General features: G+C 45.5%; 1 protein-coding gene across 2 annotated transcripts in view; it reads left to right on the forward strand.

Moving 5' to 3' along the window:
• The window catches only part of PRAG1 (PEAK1 related, kinase-activating pseudokinase 1), a 43,360-nt gene extending 22,552 nt beyond the window's left edge, over nt 1–20,808 (forward strand). Inside the window, exons 4-7 of one of the 2 annotated variants that reach the window (XR_010785857.1) lie at nt 5,939–6,114; nt 12,824–13,563; nt 17,019–18,537; nt 18,597–20,808. Coding sequence is in view for 1 of the 2 variants with exons in the window: in XM_066574307.1 (XP_066430404.1) it covers nt 5,939–6,114; nt 12,824–13,563; nt 17,019–18,053 (1,951 nt within the window). In the remaining variant the exon portion in view is untranslated. Of the gene's footprint in view, nt 1–5,938; nt 6,115–12,823; nt 13,564–17,018 lie in introns of both variants that reach the window. The other variant, XM_066574307.1, reaches the window with a different exon arrangement.
• Nucleotides 20,809–21,435: the final 627 nt, after the last annotated feature.

Below are 21,435 nucleotides of genomic sequence, written 5' to 3' on the forward strand. Positions count from 1 at the left end.
CCATCTGTACATATTATATGACTTGTATTTTTTTTTAAAGTAGTTTTCACTTCTGCAAGCTCCACCTTCTTCTAATTTGCTTTTCCATGAGCTGGTGGGAGGAGACTAGCTGATGTATCACTTGTACACCTTTAACACATAGTCTTTCATATACAGAGAGTCCGCATCAAGGACATGATTCAGCACTACTGAGCAGTGTAGATGTAATTCCAGTAGCTGTGTTGACAGTACGGCTAGGGCTACCTGGTGACTTTGGCTGCAACGTGTTGCACAAGCTTACTACGTCACATCCTAATGTAAATGATTATTGCATTGCAGGTGTGACAACTTGTAAGTCACAACGTGACTGCGACACAATCCCAACAATACCATCAAGTTTTAATTTCTTTTGATTGTTTGGCCGCAGCCTGCGAGCCATAGTGCATTCATTTACATTGTGTTCCTGCTTCATTGGACCCCAGTGTGTTCTTTGGCCATGAAACATGTCAAGCTGAAGTCTCCATGTAGTCGTAGCCTAAAGCCCTTCCATATCTGTGTGTGTGTGTGCGCAGCTTCTCCATCTTCCTCACCGATTTCCCCTCCATAGATGTATATGGGCAGAATGTACTCTGATGCCTGTTATTCCACATGTCAAACTCAATGCCAGCGGGCCAAACCCGGCCTGCCATGTCATTTGATGAGGCCCGTGACGAGGTCCGGACCCAGAAGACACGCCTCTCCACTTTCGCCAACAGCGGTTGGCAGAGGGGGCAGCGCCAGCACAGGGAGCAAGTGCTATCTTGGATTGTGAACTCCAGCACACCTCCACACAGCTCTGTTCAGCAACTGACAGCGCCATCTGGGCACCCTAGCCACCATGGTAGGAAGCTCAGTGCTGAAGAGGTGGAAGGGGAGAAACCCCATCATAGTGCATAGAGCTCTATAGCCATATTAACCCCTTGAGTGGCGGGTTTCCTACCACCCTGTCGTGCCCACCAGGGCAGGTTTTTTAAAATGGTCTAATCATTGAATTTCAACTAGTTTTGCAGTTGCGTCTCAAGAGCCATAACTTTTTTATTTTTCCATTGACATGGCCTATTAAGGCCTGTTTTTTGCGGGACAAGTTGTGATTTTTTTAAACGGGGGAGGAAAAAAAGAAATGGGGGAAAAAGAAAAAAAGGGGCCATGCCATTAAGGGGTTAAATAATGTATTAACTTTCTTCTCTGGGTCATTACGACGCACACAGATACCACATGTGTGATTGTATTTTTGATTTTTTACAAAGTAAAGGGAGACAAGTGTTTTTATTACTTTTTTAATAATTTTTTAACTTTTTTTTTTTTTTTTTTTTTTTAATTTTAATTTTTTGTCCCTTTAGGGGACTTCCACAGGGACCCATCAGGACCCCCTGATCACATTCCGGGGGTCCGATGGTGACAGCCTTTTACATGCTGCAGTCACATAGATTGCAGCATGTAAAGGGTTAATACAGCAGAGATCGGAGGTTTTCTCTGATCTCTGCTGTAAGAGCTGGTACCTAGCTGTCCTCTGACAGACAAGCACCAAGCTCTCCCTGCCACAGAGACCATCGGCTTGCTTCTGACAAGCCGATGGTCTCTATGACAACCTGTAAACAAAGCAGGAGATTGCCGGCATATCGGCAATATCTTCTGCTGGTTTTTCAAAGCCCTTGCTTTGTTCTCTGTGGGTCTGTGCAGGCAGAGCACACTGTCACAGCTTGTGGCATTGTGCTCTGCAGCTCCCATAGTGATTAGCCCGGAAATCTTCCGGGCTATGTCACTATGAGCAGTGGAGCTCGTCCCGGAAAAAATTTCCGGGCGTGCCACTCAAGGGGTTAAGGTGTAGTTACATGTAGGGCTCATTCACACGTGCGGATGCAATTATGGTCCGTGAAATATGTAGTGTTTTCATAGACCCAAACTTTGCACATTCACGGTGTATTTGGACCTTCTTACGTTCTTTTTGCATACATTAACATGCACAAAAAACCCCGCGAGAAGGTCCCATGGATTTCTCTTGCCTTCATTCATAAATACGCACCTTACATTCATATTCACGGAGCATTTATGTGATGCCCAATGATTTAATTTCATAAAACGTCCCAAAAAAGAACATGCTGCTTTATTTTTTGATTTTTATCTACTCTACGCATGTGTAGAACGCATGTCTGAATACCCAATGCAAATCGATCGGGATTAAGCTGTCTGTACCATGCGTGTAAAAATAATAATAAAAAAAAAAAAGCTTAGGCCTCATCTCCACGGGGAAAATCAGGCCCGCTACGGATTCTACATGGAGAATCTGCAGCGGGTCCCTCCTGCCCCGCGGACATGAGCGCTGAAAATAAGAATAAACTCACCTACTGCGGCTGGTGCAGATCTTGTCTTCTTCGCGGCCGGATCTTCTTTCTTCGGCCCGGCGGATGTGCTCAGCACGCCGGCTGTGTGGTGCACGCATGCGCCGGGCACATCCGCCGGGCCGAAGAAAGAAGATCCTGCCGTGAAGGAAGGAAGACCTGCATCGCCCGGAGCAGGTGAGTTTAATTCGGGCGCGGGTCTCCTGCGGATCCGGACGGCTTCCATAGGCTTCAATAGAAGCCTGCGGGAGCCGTCCCCGCGGGAGACCCGCACCTAAATGGAGCATGTCCATTTCTTTTCGTACTCCAGAAATTTTTTAATTCACTTTTATTGACCATCCGCGGGTATTTATCTACCCGCGGGTGGTCAATGCATTCCTATGGGGCGTGGATCCGCGTGCGGGTGATCTGCTGCGGATTTTAACCCTTTCCAATCCAATTTGTATCCTGGTTTTCCTAGGGGGCTTACTCTTTTTCTGCTGTTATACAATGGCGCTATCTGCTGGCTAAAGCCAGTACTGCATGAGGTGACACGTTGGATAGGCTCCAACAGCAGAGAGGCTGGCCATATACAGTAAGAGAACCCGGACGATTGTCTTCCATCATCGGAGCTGTACAGCCTTAAATCCTAATGTCTTGAGATGTCAGACAGTGGATTGGAGAGGGTTAATTCTTCTATTTCCCGTGGACATGAGGCCTTAAAAAAATATGCACATTATGTGGCGCACAGATTTGCCCATTTGAATAAGCCCTTAGAAACGGCCCTTTGAAGACCATCATTAATGCTGATGTGGCCCTCGGCGAAAATGACTTGGACTCCCCTGTGTTATTCCATTTTATTTACCAACTCAGATTTTAGCAGTTTTTAAGATTAAGGAGGGAGGAAGAATATAGCATAGGTGGAGAAAGAAGTGTTTTTTTCTCTTATAAGATATATATTGCAAAGTTTCTTCTACAATAGTCACAAAATATTGATTTATGCAAAGTCTTTTGAAAGTTTTCAAGTGACCATTTTAAGTAAAAACTTGTGCAACTCGCATTGCAACCAGGTCCTATTGTCAATGTAGAAGCACTGAGCATCACATAGCATTAGTGTGTAGCCGGGCAACTGAGGGTAACGAGTCCCACACCTCTCAGTGTAAAGTATGTCAGTGATATAAACCCGCCCTTCACTTAAAGGGACTGTACTGGGCAACTTTTTTTCTTGTGTTCTTTTGAATTGTTTGAATATCCACCATGCAGAGTTGTAGACTCGGTGCGACCCGTATAGTGTCTAAGAGTTTATACAGATGGTTACACATCCGTTTGCCTTTTGTGTTTCGGAGCTAATCAATCATATGAGTCATATTTAGACACGATTTGCTGCTATGGAGATGGTATGTGTCTTATACACACTTTTTTCCTGGCATCCATGGAGTAACATTTATCAAAGGCAGAACCTGTTCCAGTCGTAGGGTTCAGGCTGTGTTTTTGTTCAGGAAGACTTCAAAGCCTTACATGGCATTTGTTTTCTAATTCCAAGTAGTGGAGCTGCTTGGGGAAGCTGGAAGTTATGCAAAGAATTCCTTGTGTCCTTGAATCCAGAGACCGTCTCAGAATGACCTACTACTAGTCTATGTGGACTGTGCTGGCTGGCCGCCTCTTCTCACGGCCTCTGTGGTGGGGGACCTGGATGGGTGGCCTCTGTGGCGGGGGACCTGGATGGGTGGCCTCTGTGGCGGGGGGGGCCTGGATGGGTGGCCTCTGTGGCGGGGGGGGCCTGGATGGGTGGCCTCTGTGGCGGGGGACCTGGAGGGGTGGGCCTCTGTGGCGGGGGACCTGGAGGGGTGGGCCTCTGTGGCGGGGGACCTGGAGGGGTGGGCCTCTGTGGCGGGGGACCTGGAGGGGTGGGCCTCTGTGGCGGGGGACCGGGAGGGGTGGCCTCTGTGGCGGGGGGACCTGGATGGGGTGGCCTCTGTGGCGGGGGGACCTGGATGGGGTGGCCTCTGTGGCGGGGGGACCTGGATGGGGTGGCCTCTGTGGCGGGGGGACCTGGATGGGGTGGCCTCTGTGGCGGGGGGACCTGGATGGGGTGGCCTCTGTGGCGGGGGGACCTGGATGGGGTGGCCTCTGTGGCGGGGGGACCTGGATGGGGTGGCCTCTGTGGCGGGGGGACCTGGATGGGGTGGCCTCTGTGGCGGGGGGACCTGGATGGGGTGGCCTCTGTGGCGGGGGGACCTGGAGGGGGTGGCCTCTGTGGCGGGGGGACCTGGAGGGGTTGGCCTCTGTGGCGGGGGGACCTGGAGGGGCGGCCTCGTCACATTCCATTCTGCGCCTTGAGCCTTCCAGTATAGTGATCGCTATATGGGTACAGCTTGAAGTGTCCTTTTCACATCCCAAAAGCCAAGGAGCACATGAGGCAACATTAGTCCTAATAAAACCAAGTGTTGACCAAGTTTCTAATAATTTTGGTGCATTCCAGTGCAACACATGTGAATATAGAAAAGGGAAGAATGAGGTTAATGATTGTTAATGCTCCAAGGAGAACAAACCTGCACCATCACAATGTCTTCTTTCAGAAACATTCCTGTTAATTATGCCAGGATGAAGTTGCCTTTCCACATATTTCGGCAGAGATCCTAGCTTTTATCTTTTTGTTTTGTACCTGTTCCAAGTCTAATCACCCAGAAATATGTACACCATTAGCCAAGTACAGCTTCAGTTTAGTCGAGGATATGAAAGGTGTTGTGTCTGCCTGTTAGAAGCTAAAGCTTATTTAGTCATACATGAATTGACCTACAAGAGCCGGAATGACATAAAATGATAAAAGAACTCTTCTATTTTAACACCTTAGTGACGGCTAATGCACCTTTTTACTGACCGCACTAAGGCTACCTGTCCACGGGCGTTTTCGCATTGTGTTCCCCGCGGCGATAATCCGGCCACAGGGAATGCTTTCCTTAGCCCCCCTGTCCACGAGCGGAGAATCGCAGCAATTCTCTGCTAGCAGGCGGCAAATCGCAGCATGTTGCGAATTGCCACGATTCTCAGCGCTGAGCCTATCAGCTGGCTCCTGCTCTGCGGCGGTGATCCACTTGCAGATCCGATTCTATGCGGACTCCGCACGGACGTCTTCCATTGTAATGTAGGTTGTTGTAACGTCGGCGCAGTATACACTATTGTGTCATTCTAGAAATTCCGGTGTTTGCTTGTGTTTAGGGCGGCACGATGCAATACAGATCGTTCTGCTTCACTTCAAAAGTGCATTTTTGTGGAAGGAAAAACCTGTTTTACTGCTCCCTAATATAGAGAAGAGGAAGTTTCGGTTTGCGCATCCTGTTCAGGTGGCTCTTAATGATTTCTGCTTTCCTACTATTAAAGTATTTTAAAAGGGTGACCATTTTTTTTAATTCTTCCTCCCAGAAAAACATCCAAACTTTAGATAGAAATGTTCACGATGGACGACTTGCGTGCATCTAAGTTTGCTCACTTCTAAAGCATTTAAATCAACAGGAAAAGTAAAGTGCTGGGAAAAGTAATAAAAAGCTGACTCATGACAATTTAACTTTTTTTTTTTTTTTTTTTTTTATTGTTGTCCCAAGGCATGTGAAAATGAACAAGAGTAGCTGTGAACTGGAGAATGTGAGTCTGGGATCTGTGGAGAGTCTTGGAGAATCATTTAAGGCAGTGAACATCAGCAGTTCCAATGTGACCAGCAATGTCAGCTTCAGTACAAGCTCTATGGACAGCTTGGACTCCAGGACGTGCAGTGAAGGAGGTAAGCGAACGGGCTTTTGTATGTCATATGATCCAATTTCTGAAGCTTATTTGTTTTCCTATCTCTAGATATATTGTACTTTTTGGAGGTGTGTTTTCATGCAGATAGACTGTAGGGTTTGGGAAAACATCCCCTGTAGTGATAGTAGTTACTGGCAGAACTGATATGGGTTTGCTAGGACCCTGCAGCTCTGCTGTGGCAGGGGGCACCCGGTGATCACGTGATCGCTGGATCAAATAGCAGAAGTAACACTGGCTTTCTCTATTCACTACATGGCACTCACTGAGCGCTATGTTGTCTGCAGGAGAGAAGGCAGAAACGGTTAAAAAAACACTTTTCCCTTCTCCTCTCGTACCTCTGTTGTGACTAAGAGCTGAGGACCTGACCTGCTTCTGCTACATTGCAGGAGCTTACATTCCCGCGCCATGTTTTCAGCATCAGATGGAATTAATGCTCAGCACCATGCGCCAAATGTTTACAGTGCTTGGTACTTAACGGGTTAAAGTAGCCATAGATGGGAGTGAGCTATGTGCCGAGGTTTACTATTTTTTTACTCTGCGCCACCAATGCATTTAAAGTCAAATTTTTGCATTTTTCCATGTTAAAAATGAAAGGCCAAATGATTATCTACTTTCTGCCCTGCAAATAAAGAATAAATGTCTTTAAAGGGAAAATCCCTTTAAATTTCTGCTTCTTTTTTTTTTTATATATATATATACAAGAGCCACTCTAACTCCATAGAAACATTGTATAGCAGCCCATGATATAGGCCTGCCCTATAATTGAATGGGGTCGTCTCATCAACTCCCTTCAGAATGTGCGTCCCCCATCGATGCCATTCCCTGGAGAACAGGTGACTTTGGTGTGGGGAAAACCACAGCCAGTTGGGCATTTTCTTGGGAAATTGTTGTAATACATGGTGCCTATTCAGGAAAGCTCATGTCTGCGAGAATGGGAATTGCTCGTACGGAGGGGGATCCCAAGTGGTGGACCTCCTCTGTGTCCATGTGCTGTATGTTTGAAAGAACCCCTTTCGTGCAATTTTAAAAAAGGCTTTCTCAGGAGGCATATATCTATATGACTCCCCAAATGCACACCATTTGCAACCTGATTGGTTGTTTGGGTGGTTGTTTGGGTTGGCTGATTCCCGGTGATTGGTTGTTTTGGGTTGGCTGATTCCCGGTGATTGGTTGTTTTGGGTTGGCTGATTCCCGGTGATTGGTTGTTTTGGGTTGGCCGATTCCTGGTGACTGGTTGTTTGGGTTGGCTGATTCCCTGTGACTGGTTGTTTGGGTTGGCTGATTCCCTGTGACTGGTTGTTTGGGTTGGCTGATTCCCTGTGACTGGTTGTTTGGGTTGGCTGATTCCCTGTGACTGGTTGTTTGGGTTGGCTGATTCCCGGTGATTGGTTGTTTGGGTTGGCTGATTCCCGGTGATTGGTTGTTTTGGGTTGGCTGATTCCCGGTGATTGGTTGTTTTGGGTTGGCTGATTCCCGGTGACTGGTTGTTTTGGGTTGGCTGATTCCCGGTGACTGGTTGTTTTGGGTTGGCTGATTCCCGGTGACTGGTGGTTTTGGGTTGGCTGATTCCCGGTGACTGGTGGTTTTGGGTTGGCTGATTCCCGGTGACTGGTGGTTTTGGGTTGGCTGATTCCCGGTGACTGGTGGTTTTGGGTTGGCTGATTCCCGGTGACTGGTGGTTTTGGGTTGGCTGATTCCCGGTGACTGGTGGTTTTGGGTTGGCTGATTCCCGGTGACTGGTGGTTTTGGGTTGGCTGATTCCCGGTGACTGGTGGTTTTGGGTTGGCTGATTCCCGGTGACTGGTGGTTTTGGGTTGGCTGATTCCCGGTGACTGGTGGTTTTGGGTTGGCTCGTGTAGAAGTGGGGAGTAAAAGGCTAATATGCGCTCAGGAGGACTAACTTTTTAATAAGGGAGCGTGGCAATCAACTGATCACTGTGGGTCTAGATTCTCTAATCCCTTGTGATCAGCTGTTATCTGTGATAACTGCATCTGACCAGACCATTAGCAGGTGCAATACGGTATTACATGACAGTCATTCAAGGAATGGAATATGTTGATGAGCCAACTTCACCAGAAACGTGTGTGTGTGTGTGTGTGTGTGTGTGTGTGTATAATATATATATATTTTTTTTTTTAAGCACTCCTGCCCTCTCTCCATTCCTGTTTTATATCCATATTCTCTAATAGGAAAGGGGTAGATTAGAGAATGCCTCTTTTACCTTTAACAAAAGTGTTCAGGAAAGCTATAGATCTCACACAGTGCTGAAAAATAGCCAAATGTGTGTATATTTTTTTTAATTTAAAATTTGCAAATTAGTCAGTGAGCTGCTAAATGGCCTAAATTGGAAATAGCCGCCTTTAATGGAGCATTCACATTATAAAAACATTTTTTTGGCAGAAGAGCGAGGTGACGATACAGAACAGAGACCCTTGCCGGGAAATTCCTAGAAATCTTTCAAGTGCTTTTGGTTTATCTACTTTAATCCCTGTAATAACTGTCTCTTAACGAACCTCTGGCATTACGACATAATTTCCTCATACCATAAGTTACTTAAGGTATTTGATATTGTATAACGTGTAATGAACTTTTTGCTTCATGTTTTGGCTTAAAGGGGTTTTCCCAAGATTTAAACTTATTCCACATCCTTTTGATAGGGGATAAGTGTCTGACCGGTGGGGGTCTGACATATGGGACCCACAACAATCATAACGGGGGTCCTGTGTTCTCTTCTACAAATGGAAGACTAGTATGTACACTGCCACTGCATTCAACTCTATAGGACTGCCCGGGACAGCTGAGCGCTGTACCCGGTTTCTCTTCGGCATCCTATTAGCGATGAATGGAGCTGCAGTATGCACGCTCAACTGTCGTTCCATTCATAGGGATGACATGGGACCCCCGTTCTTGTGATCGTTGGGGTTCCCAGTGGTCTGATCCCACCAGACACTTATTCCCTATCCCACTGTTTCCCAACCTCTTCAGCCTTGCGGTGCCTTTGCCAAAAATGGGGTGTGGTCAGGAAGTGCGGCCAGGCATATGTCTTATCACGACGTATGACTTTACCCCCGATATTCCGGGCACCCGGCGGTCTCTAATAAGCACAGTACCGTTGGCCATTTCCACATCCTCTGACCAGCGGCGCTGCGCTCACTAGAAGCCGTCCGGTGAAGGAGGTGCCAAAAGTGCACAGACTTTGGATCTGAGAGGAAGCGCGGGATCTTCTGAAATCCGCTGCCGAATAGTCCTAATCTACACAGGTATGTATTTTGGCTCTGAATCTTTTACGAAAATGCTGCGGATTTGTCACAGAATTTTCCACTGCGGAAAACCTGCAGCATTTCTGATTTGTGAGAACCTACCCGAAGGCTGAGTCCACACGGAGTAGGTCAGCTGGAGGACCCATCTAATGTCGGCTGAGCGATTCCCAGCCTGGGTGCTGCGGCACCCCAATTGGGAGTCCCTGCCCTATCCTGTGTATAGGGTATAAGTTTAAATCTTGGGACAATTCATTAAGGGTTGAATATTGGAACGATTCCTGATTGGTCAGTGCTACATGTATCAGCAGTGCAGACGGTCATACCGGGCTTCAAATGACGGTTTTATTCTCATTTGATTTTGCATACAGTGTATTGAGAACAGCAGACCTGCACTTTTGAGGAGCTTTAAGTTAGTGTTTGTGGTCCTACGATTGTTTATGGTTTATGGTTTAACCCCTTAAAGGGGTTGTCTCGTGAAATCAAGTGAGGGTATACACTTCTGTATGGCCATATTAATGCACTTTGTAATATACATCGTGCATTAAATATGAGCCATACAGAAGTTATTCACTTACTTGCTCCGTTGCTGGCGTCCTCGTCTCCATGGTGCCGTCTAATTTCGCTGTCTTCTGGCGTTTTTAGACGCGCTTGCGCAGTCCGGTCTTCTCCCTGGTGAATGGGGCCGCTCGTGCCGGAGAGCTGGTCCTCGTAGCTCCGCCCTGTCACGTGTGCCGATTCCAGCCAATCAGGAGGTTGGAATCGGCAATGGACCGCACAGAGCCCACGGTGCACCATGGGAGAAGACCCGCGGTGCATCGTGGGTGAAGATCCCGGCGGCCATCTTGGTAAAGGAAGAAAGAAGTCGCCGCAGCGTGGGGATTCGGGTAAGTAATAAACTTTTTTTTTTTTTTTAACCCTTCCCTTGGGTTTGTCTCGCGCTGAACGGGGGGCCTATTGAATAAAAAAAAAAAAACATTTCGGCGTGAGACAACCCCTTTAAGGACCAGGCTGTTTTGTACCTTGAGGACCAGACATTTTTTTATGAGGTGGTACTTTCATGTGGTGGTTTTACTGCCCTTTTCCTTTTAGCTATCAAAATTATTTTTGCTGCATTTTTTTTTCCGAGACACATAGGGCTATTTTTTTAATATCTTTTTCACTGACTTTTTTTTTTTTTTTCATTTTATCGGGGATGAAAAGCTAAAAAAAGATTTTTTTAAATTTATTTTTAATTAGTATATTTACGCTAAGATAAAACATGGGAGCAGGTTACTCTTTTTTTTTTATTCCGGATGTTTTGATATCTTTATATATATGGTTTTGGATTACAGGGCGCTTATAGTGACGGTTTTAGTTGGCGTCGGTTTGGGGTTATTTTCTTTCTTATGTATGTATTATTTTATTCTGTAATTTTTATTCACTTGTGTATGTAATTATGTTTTTTACTATCTCTGTCCCCCATGACGTCGTTTATGACCACTGGGGAACATTCACTTTTTTTTTTTTATTTGACATTTTCCCACTGTAGCTGGGGCATCCATAGGAACCCCAGTTACTGGGGAAAAACAACCCCTGTAGTGACATTAGTCACTGGCAGAGCTAGTCAGGGTCTAGTATGACCCTTCGTCTCTGCTATAGCAAGGAATCCCGGCGATCACAAGTGACAACTTCTACGGTCTACTACACAACCCTATACAGGTAACCACTGTCCTAGCATAGCCTAGAAGAGGCGTGTCGGTGCCTTGGCCGAGGTTGCATGCGCCCCTCCGGGGAGGAGTCTGCTAGAGCCACCGTGACAAATGCCATCTCTACCCCGCCGGCTCCTCAGCGTGAGCCTTGTGTTGCTGTGGGACATTACATTAGCATCCATATCCCTATCAATCACAATTTCGTACATGTCACTATGACATACTAGAAGTTATTTGAAATTGCAGGTATATTTACCATTTTAGTTGAATCCTTTTTTGATACTTTAAGATTTCTTTGTATAAACTATAAAGATTTCAATGTTTATCAAGGAACAATTTATACACAGATTTTGAGAAACCGTTAAATTGCTAATTATCTACTCTAGCAAACTTTAATTTTATTAGCATATTAAATCACTTCATTGGATAGTCAAGTCCATGTGGTTTTCCAAGTCGGGGGGGCGGAGGGGTGTAAAAGAAAAAGAAAACCTGCTCAGGTTCATGCCAGTCCAATCCCAGAAACTATTGTGCTCATGTGACCAGTCAGCCAATCGCCGGTCTCATCGGGCATCTGTGCGTGAATGGCATATGATATGACCATTGCAATTGCTTTGGGTTTAGACTGGTGGGGACTAAAAAAAAAAGTCAGAAAGAGGAATATGGGTTTTCAGTTTCTTTTGCAACAATATATTCTCCCGGCAATTTTTTTATATTTTGTTTGGAAAACCCCTTTTAATGACTTTTCCGTTTCCATGAAGCTCTTGTAGACAAACTAGAAGTGTAAGGGCGTCGATGAGCATTCTCCCTTTGTTATCCGCATAACTCTTGCAAAAAGGGTAAAGTCCACCTGATCTCCTGTTACTACAGCTTGTGCCAATGTCTGGTAGACATGTGAATGCAAATATGCCCAGACTTCCTCTAACTTTCTTGTTTGGAGCGGGTATTACAGTACGGACATGACCACATTCATGCCCTTTGACTGTATAATATTAATGGGAACATCGGCGGTTGGGGTGCAGCGCTTCAATCAAGAAGGACGATTTCGCAACCAGCATGGCTATAGGGAGCCGCAGAGCCTGTAATAGTGTTACAGACTTGTTGGCTATTTGCACATAGCTTGCTTATCTCTGTGCCGGGTGAGTATTGAACGTAGACTTCTTATGCACAATGTCATTGCCCGCTTGTTCCGATATGTCAACTCCACATTAAGTTGTTTCTCAGAAGCTTGGCACATTGAAAGCTGACTTGGTTAAGGTTATGCAAGAGGGTTAGCGTTGCTTTTTAAGATCCTGTAAGCCATATTTAAGGCTATTGCAACATCTGCCCTCTACTCAGAGTATGGACTTAAAATAAAATAAGCTTGCCAGATCCGTGTTCAGTAGATGGCCACTCCCTGCCTCTCTTAATAATCCGATTGCAATGAGCCTCTTGTCACAAAGCAGTCTTGGAATGTACTTTTGTTCTTCCTACCTGAGCAACGCAAACAAACCTTCCATGCTTCGTTGCACAAAATTCTGTTAGCGGTTATCGCAGAGATAAGACTTACAGAAATTGTGCCATATTAGTGAAATACAGGCTGTTAATACATTGACCAGAAAGTAAAAAAAAAACCTTTACGTTCCATGCATCCAAAAAGTTGAGTGTCACGGTTTACGTAGATGTATGAAACCCATAAGCCAACTAAGTCTACGACACTTTTTAACATCAGGTAGTTTAATGAGTCCTTGTTTATTCTTGTAGGTCAATCATGTGAAGTTGTCACTTCTCCAAGTCCTTCATCTGCCAACGCGAAGAAGCATTTTGACCAAGTTTCATTTTCTGTGGACTCTGGAATGGAAGCTCAGAATGCACTTGGACAGCCGCCTCCGTTGCCCGTAAAGAAGTCAATGAACAGGGCTGTATCGGCACCCGATAACTCTGCCTGGGGTCGGGCGTTCCCATCGAGAACTGGAGTCAATTCAAATAGTTCAAAGTTTAATCTTAGTCAGTCAGAAAACAATGTTTGCGGAGAAGAATCCACGCTCCACAAGCAGTCTTTAAGTCCGGTCGATAGACATGCCATGTTTTCATCTTCCGAGTCCTTGGAGGTGTGTTGTAGAGGTACTGGTCACAGAAATGAGGTTAGGAGCAGAAATTGCCTTCAAAGCCGAGGACTGCCAACCATGTCCACATCACAGCTAAGCGTATCTAGTCACACTACCTCTGCATCCAGTCTTCAGCTCCACCAGCTGCTAAGTAACATAGACAGCAAAGAGGGGATGTATGCCAAACTCAGCGGGCTTTATGCACAATCCACCAAACGCTTAATGATCAAATGTGAGGATTACTTCATGCAGGACCAGAAGAATGAACTGCATTTCAATGAAAATAACTGGTCGCTCTTCAAGCTGACAAGCAACAAACCATGCTGCAATGCCGGGGATGCCATCTATTACTGTGCAACGTGTGCCAAGGACCCACTGAATAATTATGCTGTGAAGGTAAATTTTGATTTATTTTTTTATTAAAGTTCATTTACCAAAACTGTAGTGACTATATCGTGCAGAAAGAATACTGCTTATGTCTGAAGATCATTAAGAATTGGAGATGAGCGAGCACGCTCGGTTAAGGCAGTTACTCAAGCGAGCGTCGCTCTTCTTGAGTAACTGCATACTCGTCCAAGCAGATCCGGGGAGTGGGGGGGTTGGGGTGGCTGGGGTGAGTGGGGGGGGGGGGGAAACGCCCCCCACCCCCCAAATCTGCTCGGACGAGTATGCAGTTACTCGAGAAGAACAAAGCAAACTCGAGTAACTGCCTTAACCGAGCGTGCTCGCTCATCTCAATTAAGAATGCATAAAATGACCGAACAGTAGTTGTTCTGTGCATGGAGTCTATGCCCACAGGCTTACTTGGTCTACTAGAGTGCTATCACTAATTATCCTATAAGGTATTTACCAAAACATCTTTAGGTCTACAGGGACTCCTTAGTCCAAGGAATAGAGGGGGGGAATAACATTACTTTCTGTTCTCTGTGTGCGGCTTTCTTCTATGGCTCCGACTTTTCCTCGGCCCCTTCTTTTGGCCTTCCGTGATAGCCCAGCTTTTTCTGCCTACCTAATGCACACCATAGTCTAAGACGCTATATGCTGCTCATGTGAGCATGCTGGCATGTCAAAAGCCACATGAAGTATCTTGGAGCACTGATGTCCAATGTGCATCAGGTGGTGAGAGGAGCACTGTGGCTACTTTGGAACACAGAAGAGTTGCCCATGGATCGGCAGAACACTGCAAATGGAGAACCGCATAAAATAGTCCTCCACTCCCACTTTGGTTCCAGGGTCCCTTTAAAGGGGTTTTACCCTTTCCAATCCACGGTCTGACCTCTGAAGACATTATGATTCAAGGCTGTACAGCTCTGATGTTGGAAGACGTCCGTCGGGGTTCTCTTACTGTATATTGCCAGTTTCTCTGCTGTCAGAGCCTATCCAACATGTCACCTCATGCAGTACTGGCTTTAGCCAGCAGATAGCGCCGTTGTATAACGGCAGTAAAAGAGTAAGCCCCCTAGGAAAACCAGGATACAAATTGGATTGGAAAGGGCTAAATGCTGGGAGCCATGAATCCAAGAGAACGGTGCATGACCACTTCAGCAATTAGGTGGTTGGTAGCTGTTCTACAACAAAGACCAGGAGAACAACGAGGCTGCAGTGCTGGAGCAGATGACGAGCAAGTGTGCTTTTACAACAGGATGACCTGTCGAGTGAAATCCCAGACAGGTCGTCCCAGCAATAATCTTTCCTGTGCTTTTACACCCTTCATGGAGGTGGAGCGGGCTGGGGATCGTTCCAGCCTGCCTACATTCACAATAAACAGGCAGTTAATCATAAGTGAATGACTGCCTGTTTACATGGAACGATCCATCATTCAGTTTTCTGCATGCAGAAACTGAACTCTAGAATGCAAACGCAAACAAATTCTGGACCGTCGTTGAGTTGGTGTATGCGTTTACACTGAGAGATAATCGTTCTATTTCACGCTGGATTGCGGGAATCCGAGTGATTATCGGCCGTGTAAAAGGTCCTTAAGTGCTGCTGGTACTATTTTAACACATTTGCACCTGTAATTTAAAAAAAAAAATTGACCGACAATTGGACAACCCCTCTAAGCAGACACTAGGTGTTTTTTCGATCCATGTCCGTTATATTGAAGTGCATATGACCAATTTAATGGATCCAAGTAATCGGCTTGCTTGAGATTCCATAATCTCCTTGCTAAAATGATTTATGGGTTTTGTGGTTCCACAATTCCAATGTTTACAGTTGTCCACTTTGTTGTGGTGTTGCATTAAAAAAAAAAATTCGACCAACCCCAACAATTTTGGCAGGTTCAGCCCAAGGGTTTGATTTCAGGAAGCCTGATTTACAAGCTGCTTACAGTGCTTTGGTCATATAATGTCCGGCTTTACTTGGTAGTAGACATCCATTAGCAGCTCTTTGTAGTAGTAGAACAAAGTGGAGAAGTTGGCTTTAGGCCTGCCACGGAGCAAATGCCTATGCAGGGGCTGAACAATGGCTCATGGAGTGTAGTGCAACTCTGTACTGAGAAACCTCGTGGACACAATGTGCCGCCATATGGTGATTCTTCAGGTATCATATAGCATGCCGCTGTCTTGCATAGAAGTGACAGAATGAAATCTCTGCGCAACTCTGCATATTTAGGAAAACTATGTGCTAGCTTCCTAATATTTGTCATCAAGTACACCAGAAACCAAAGGGGAGCCATTATAGCTAATGTTGTTCATCGGAAAGGGTCGGTGATCCGGGGATGATTCTGATTGCCAGATTGGAGTCAGGTAGGTATTTTCCCCTTTAAATGGGGGAAGTTGGCTTTTACCTAATTGGATCAACGTTGGAGGGGGGTAATGGGCTGAACTGGATGGACAGATCTCTTTTTTGGCCTTGCATACTATGTTACTAGAAATCGCTGGAATTTGCCCCCCCCCCCCCCACACACACACACCCCACCCTTCTGCCGATCCCAGTCATCAGAGGAAGATTACCAACTCATTTGCTTGCCTTTCCCCGGAGTTCAGTTGGGTAGCAACTAGAGATGAGCAAGCATACTCGCTAAGGGCAATTGCTCGAGCGAGCATTGCCCTTAGCGAGTACCTGCCCGCTCGAGACAAAAGGTTCGGGTGCCGGCGCGTGGGAGTGGTGAGTAGCAGCAGTCAGCAGGGGGGAGCGGGCGGGAGAGAGGGAGAGAGAGAAATTCCCTTCGTTCCTCCCCACTCTCCCCCGCAGCTCCCTGCCTGCCGCCGGCACCCGAACCTTTTGTCTCGAGCGGGCAGGTACTCGCTAAGGGCAATGCTCGCTCATCACTAGTAGCAACTAAAGACCAGAAGCTACAAATTCCAATATTTTAAAGCTCATCTTGGAAAAAACGGATAACTTCCATATGTGTATAGGGGGCCTCCTAATTTCCTCCAGCAGATGATGGCCATATGTATAGGAGATTTAGGAAAAATATCTGTTGGCAGCTATTGAATATGTTTGGGCACCTTCAGCTTGCCAGTATTACAGGGAACCTGTCACATCCTCGCAACACCATAAACAAAGCTATGATGCTGTTGGGCTGCTTTCACATCTGTGTTAGAAACCTCCATTCGGAGGTTCCATTGGAGATCCGGTACAAGATGCTGGAAGAAAGTCTTGTATGCAAGACCTTTTTTGGTTGGATAAAATGCCGAACAGTTGAGCAGAAACCAAACCAACCCCATTCTAGCCAATGGGGTCTGTTAGCTGCTTTATGTTAACTTAGTCTATGGTGCTGTGTGGACGCGAGAGGTTCGCTTTAACGTCTATATTTTGCTATGCAGTGTATCTGTTAAGTAGAATTTCAGCATCGCGAAGCACTGTATACATATATTTATTGTAAATCTTTTTGTCGTTGCTTGCAGTTATGTAGAACAGAAGACACGAAAAGCCCGTTTTACTCCAACTTCTCTTTGCCCATCCATTTCAACATACAGCAAGATTGTGGCCACTTTTTGGCCAGTGTCCCCTCAACCTTGTTGCATCCCTCTGAAACCTCAAAAGACCCTTTAACAAATGAGACCTCTCAGGCTATCGGCTTGTCTACTGAGGAAGATTGTGTGGTGGTCATCACTCGAGAGGTACCTTACCGTACAACTGCAGACTTCGTCAGGGAGTCGGCATCCACTCATGAAACTCAACCAGAGATTTATGAGCGTCAAGTTTGCTTACTTCTACTACAGCTTTGCAATGGCTTAGACCACTTAAAAGAACATGGCATCATCCATCGAGATCTTTGCTTGGAAAACCTGCTACTTGTTCACTGCCAGACTACACCCGATAAGATTAAAGATGGAAAGTATGTTCCAAGACTTATTGTGAGCAACTTTTCCAAAGCCAAACAGAGACCTGGATCTGAGGACTTCAAACTCAAGAGAGATAAAACCAGACTAGCTCCAGAAATCATGGCTGCTTCCCAGTACAAAAAGTTTGACGAGTTCCAGACGGGGATTCTTATTTATGAACTGCTTCACAGACCAAACCCATTTGAGGTCCGTGCAAGCCTTCACGAGCACGAATACAGTCAGAAAGACTTGCCCTTGCTCCGTAACTTATCGGTTTATTCTCGAGGTCTTCAACAGCTTGCCCACTTACTCTTGGAAGCCGATCCAATTAAACGTATTCGCATTTCCGAAGCAAAGCGCATTCTTCAGTGTCTTTTGTGGGGTCCAAGAAAAGACTTAACCGATCAACAATTTAGCCATGAAGAGGCATTGCACTGCGCCCTGCAGAATTGGATTGACATGAAGCGAGCCCTTCTCATGATGAAGTTTGCAGAGCGTGCCTTAGAGCCGGAGCATGGCATTTCTCTAGAGGACTGGTTATGCTGCCAATACTTGGCATCTGCAGATCCGTGCTACCTGTATAAAACACTGAAACTCATGAAACTCATTACATGACCTGCACTATGTAATTGGCAAAATAACATCTGGCTGTTGAGTCTTGAAGATCACTGTAGAGCTTGCAAGATCCAAAACGCCAATAATGCTGCATTTTCATCTAATGGGTCTGTTTTTTTTTCATTTTGGTTTGGTTATGTTTTTTTGTTTGTTTTTTTTGTTACAAGGCTTGTTAAAAGATCTGATGTTGACTCGCAGGAGTGCTGGCTCCCCATAGGTGGTGCTGTAGAGGCATTGCTCCATCTGCCTTTTTGCACAATTTTCCCAGAGGAGCATGCATGGTATTATCCGTCTCCTCACTAAATGCTCTCCCTATGGGCCCTTTTACACGTGCCAAAAAAGCATTCAGTGAACGTCTGACGAGAATCTATTTGCTTCTCGTCCAGTGATCGGTTTCTGCATGCAGGAAACTAAACGACGTATCGGCCCGTGTAAACAGGCAGTTGTTCACTTGTGAATGACTATATGCTTACCGTGTATGGAGGTGGGTGGACCGTAGAGATCCACGGCCTATGAATGACTGCATGCTTACCGTGTATGGAGGTGGGTGGACCGTAGAGATCCACGGCCTGTTACGTCTCCACTAACAATGCTCGTTCCTTAGTAGAAGGTGCTGGACAATTATTGCTGGGACAACTACGCCCGACAAGGCCCTTTTACATGGGATGACTTGAGGAGCGACCATAACCTTCCTGCCCCCGATCAAGGGATGCATTAAATTGCAGGGGTCTATTTCATTACATATTTTCAGCCTGCTGGGAACGCTGTTTATTACTTTTAAGACAATGCTGTGAATTATCAAAATTATTAGTAAGGTATTTATATATGATTTTGTGAAGCTTGGCAACAATCCACTGCCATATCTTCACATGTTGGCACCTCTAATCCACCCAGATGCCCCCACTTTGTTTTTGGTTTTTTTAGACGGCAAAGCTGTGCAAATCATCAAGAAGTTGAAAAATTGGTTCATTTCAAGCTTTTCCTATAAATTTAGTTAAGCCTGCCTTTAAGGTACCTTTTACATGGTATGTCCCAACAACGATCGCTCCTAGTGGCTCAGAGAATGGAGGAGTGGGCTGGAGATCTCTTCTGTTCGCCCGCCTCCATTCGATGCAAATGGGGCGTCTCTCAAAGATTGAGGGATTCCTGTTTACACGGAGCAAGAAGCCGCTCAACAGCCGTTCAATTCCAACTCGCTGCAAAGGAATGACTGGCAACTACTGAGCCACTCGGTGCCCTATCGGGCCCGAATGTGCATGGGTCAACAGTCGCCCATAATTACTCATTCGAGTGACTCTTGGCCCGTGTAAAGGTTCCTTTAATTTGCAATTGCCGTGTAATTTTTGACCCCCAAATATTTTGTATGGCCATGTTTATCTAATCTTTCCATTTCATGGTTCCTGATGTAGACTAGACATTGTAAAGGAAATCCCTCCCTGAGCACTCTGAACTGGACTTGAATATAGAATCTGTACTGTAGGAACACTAAAACAAGTCTGTGGTCTCCATAACAGCACCGTTTGCACTTTTCTGCTCAACACCCTACACACCATCCATGTAGATTTCTAAATATACAGAATGGGGATGTTGCCCGAATGGAAGGTAGGTTGATGAACAAAAGCAGTTAGTTTTTGGAAAGGGTATACCAGTGTTAAAATATAGTTAAAGTTGGTCAAACTTTACACTTGAGATGCCCTTACCAATCTCATCAAGAGATGCGCCATTGTTTCACTTTGCTCTCCACTGAAATACATAAGAGTTGTTGACAAAAGGCTCAATCGCAAGTGTATGGCTGCTTTAACCCTTTCCAATCCACTGTCTGACCTCTGAAGACATTATGATTTAAGGCTGTACAGCTCCGATGTTGGATGACATCCGTTGGGGTTCTCTTACTGTATATTGCCAGCCTCTCTGCTGTCGGAGCCTATCCAACGTGTCACCTCATGCAGTACTGGCTCTAGCCAGCAGATAGCGCCGTTGTGTAACGGCAGAAAAAGAGTAAGCCCCCTAGGAAAACCAGGATACAAATTGGATTGGAAAGGGTTAAGGGATGTCCAAGAACTCATTATTTTTTTGTAAAAACTGATGGTCTATAGCAAAAAAAAAAACGTCAAAAGAGCCAATACTCCCCTTTCCTGAAGAGGGGAGTATAAGCATTTTTTATTTTATTTATTTATTTTTTTTACCCATTTTTGGCAAATACATTTTTTTTTCTGACAACCCCTTTTACGCTTTTTTTCTGCTCCATGAATAATGGCCATTTTTAAATGGTCATGAAACCAGAATGCAAATCCTTCCCATGGTTTCTACTCGAGCTGCTGTATAATCTTACCACTACCCTAAATACTTGACCCCTTTTTCTACTGCCCGTATGCACCAACTTCATAAACTGCTGTATATCAGGAGTGCCACACTGAACTTCGCCCATCTGTACAGAAACAAGGGTGAGAGTAGCCTGGATTGTTACTCGTGGCTTCTGTTTGGGGAGCCGCTACCGGTAGCAGAGGTCGCTCCTCCGTCATTCAGCATTTCTGTATTATAGATGTACATTTGTTTTATAAGATTATCATTAAAACCTTTTTGGTGGGAGCCTCATCACGTTGCAGTGCAATGGTTTGTCCGCTTCACACGCTAGCGTTTATTTTGTGTTTTTTTTTTTTTTTTTTTTGGTTTTTTTTTTTTTTTTTTTAATACTGTTTACAAATCACATTTATCATATTTTATATGTTCTTGTGTTAACTTTTAAAATATTGAAAAATAAACTACTTTTTCAAATTTTCTTATGTTTAAGTAACTTTTTGTTTTATCTATTTTTATTGTTTTTTTTTTTTTTTGTTTGTTTTTTAACCCGTTAGAGACCATAATACGCCTGTTTACTGACCTCACTAATGGGCTTTAAAAACAGCACATACATCTTTTTAAGGCGGTGGTGTGGCTGACTACTGACAGCCAGGAGAGGATAAACCTCAGATCCTGGCAGTTTAACCCCTTACATGCCGCAATCAATAACAACTTCAGCATGTAAAGTGGATGACGGGGGGAGGGGACTTCTGTCATCCATTGGCATCCTGCAATGCAATTGCAATGTACCAATGGGTTCCCATTGCAGACAGAAGCCTGACAAAGGCCTCCATGTCTGCTATGTAACTCGGTCTATTAGGCCTCGTCTCCTGCTGAGCCTACTAGGCTGATGTCCTAGACTAAGGCCGCCTGCAGATGGGCGGGTCGGATCCGGCGGCGAGAATTCTCGCCGCGGGACCCGACCCGAGCGCCTGCAGGGAGGAGCACGTACCCCCCGGCGGCCCCGGCTCTTTCATGTGCCGGCTGACGGGCAGCCGGCGCAAGCGCAGACCGGAGTCGGCGGCTGGGTGAGTGACGTTTT

The sequence above is a fragment of the Eleutherodactylus coqui genome, chromosome 7, assembly GCF_035609145.1.
Source record: "Eleutherodactylus coqui strain aEleCoq1 chromosome 7, aEleCoq1.hap1, whole genome shotgun sequence".
Classification (NCBI taxonomy): domain Eukaryota; kingdom Metazoa; phylum Chordata; class Amphibia; order Anura; family Eleutherodactylidae; genus Eleutherodactylus; species Eleutherodactylus coqui.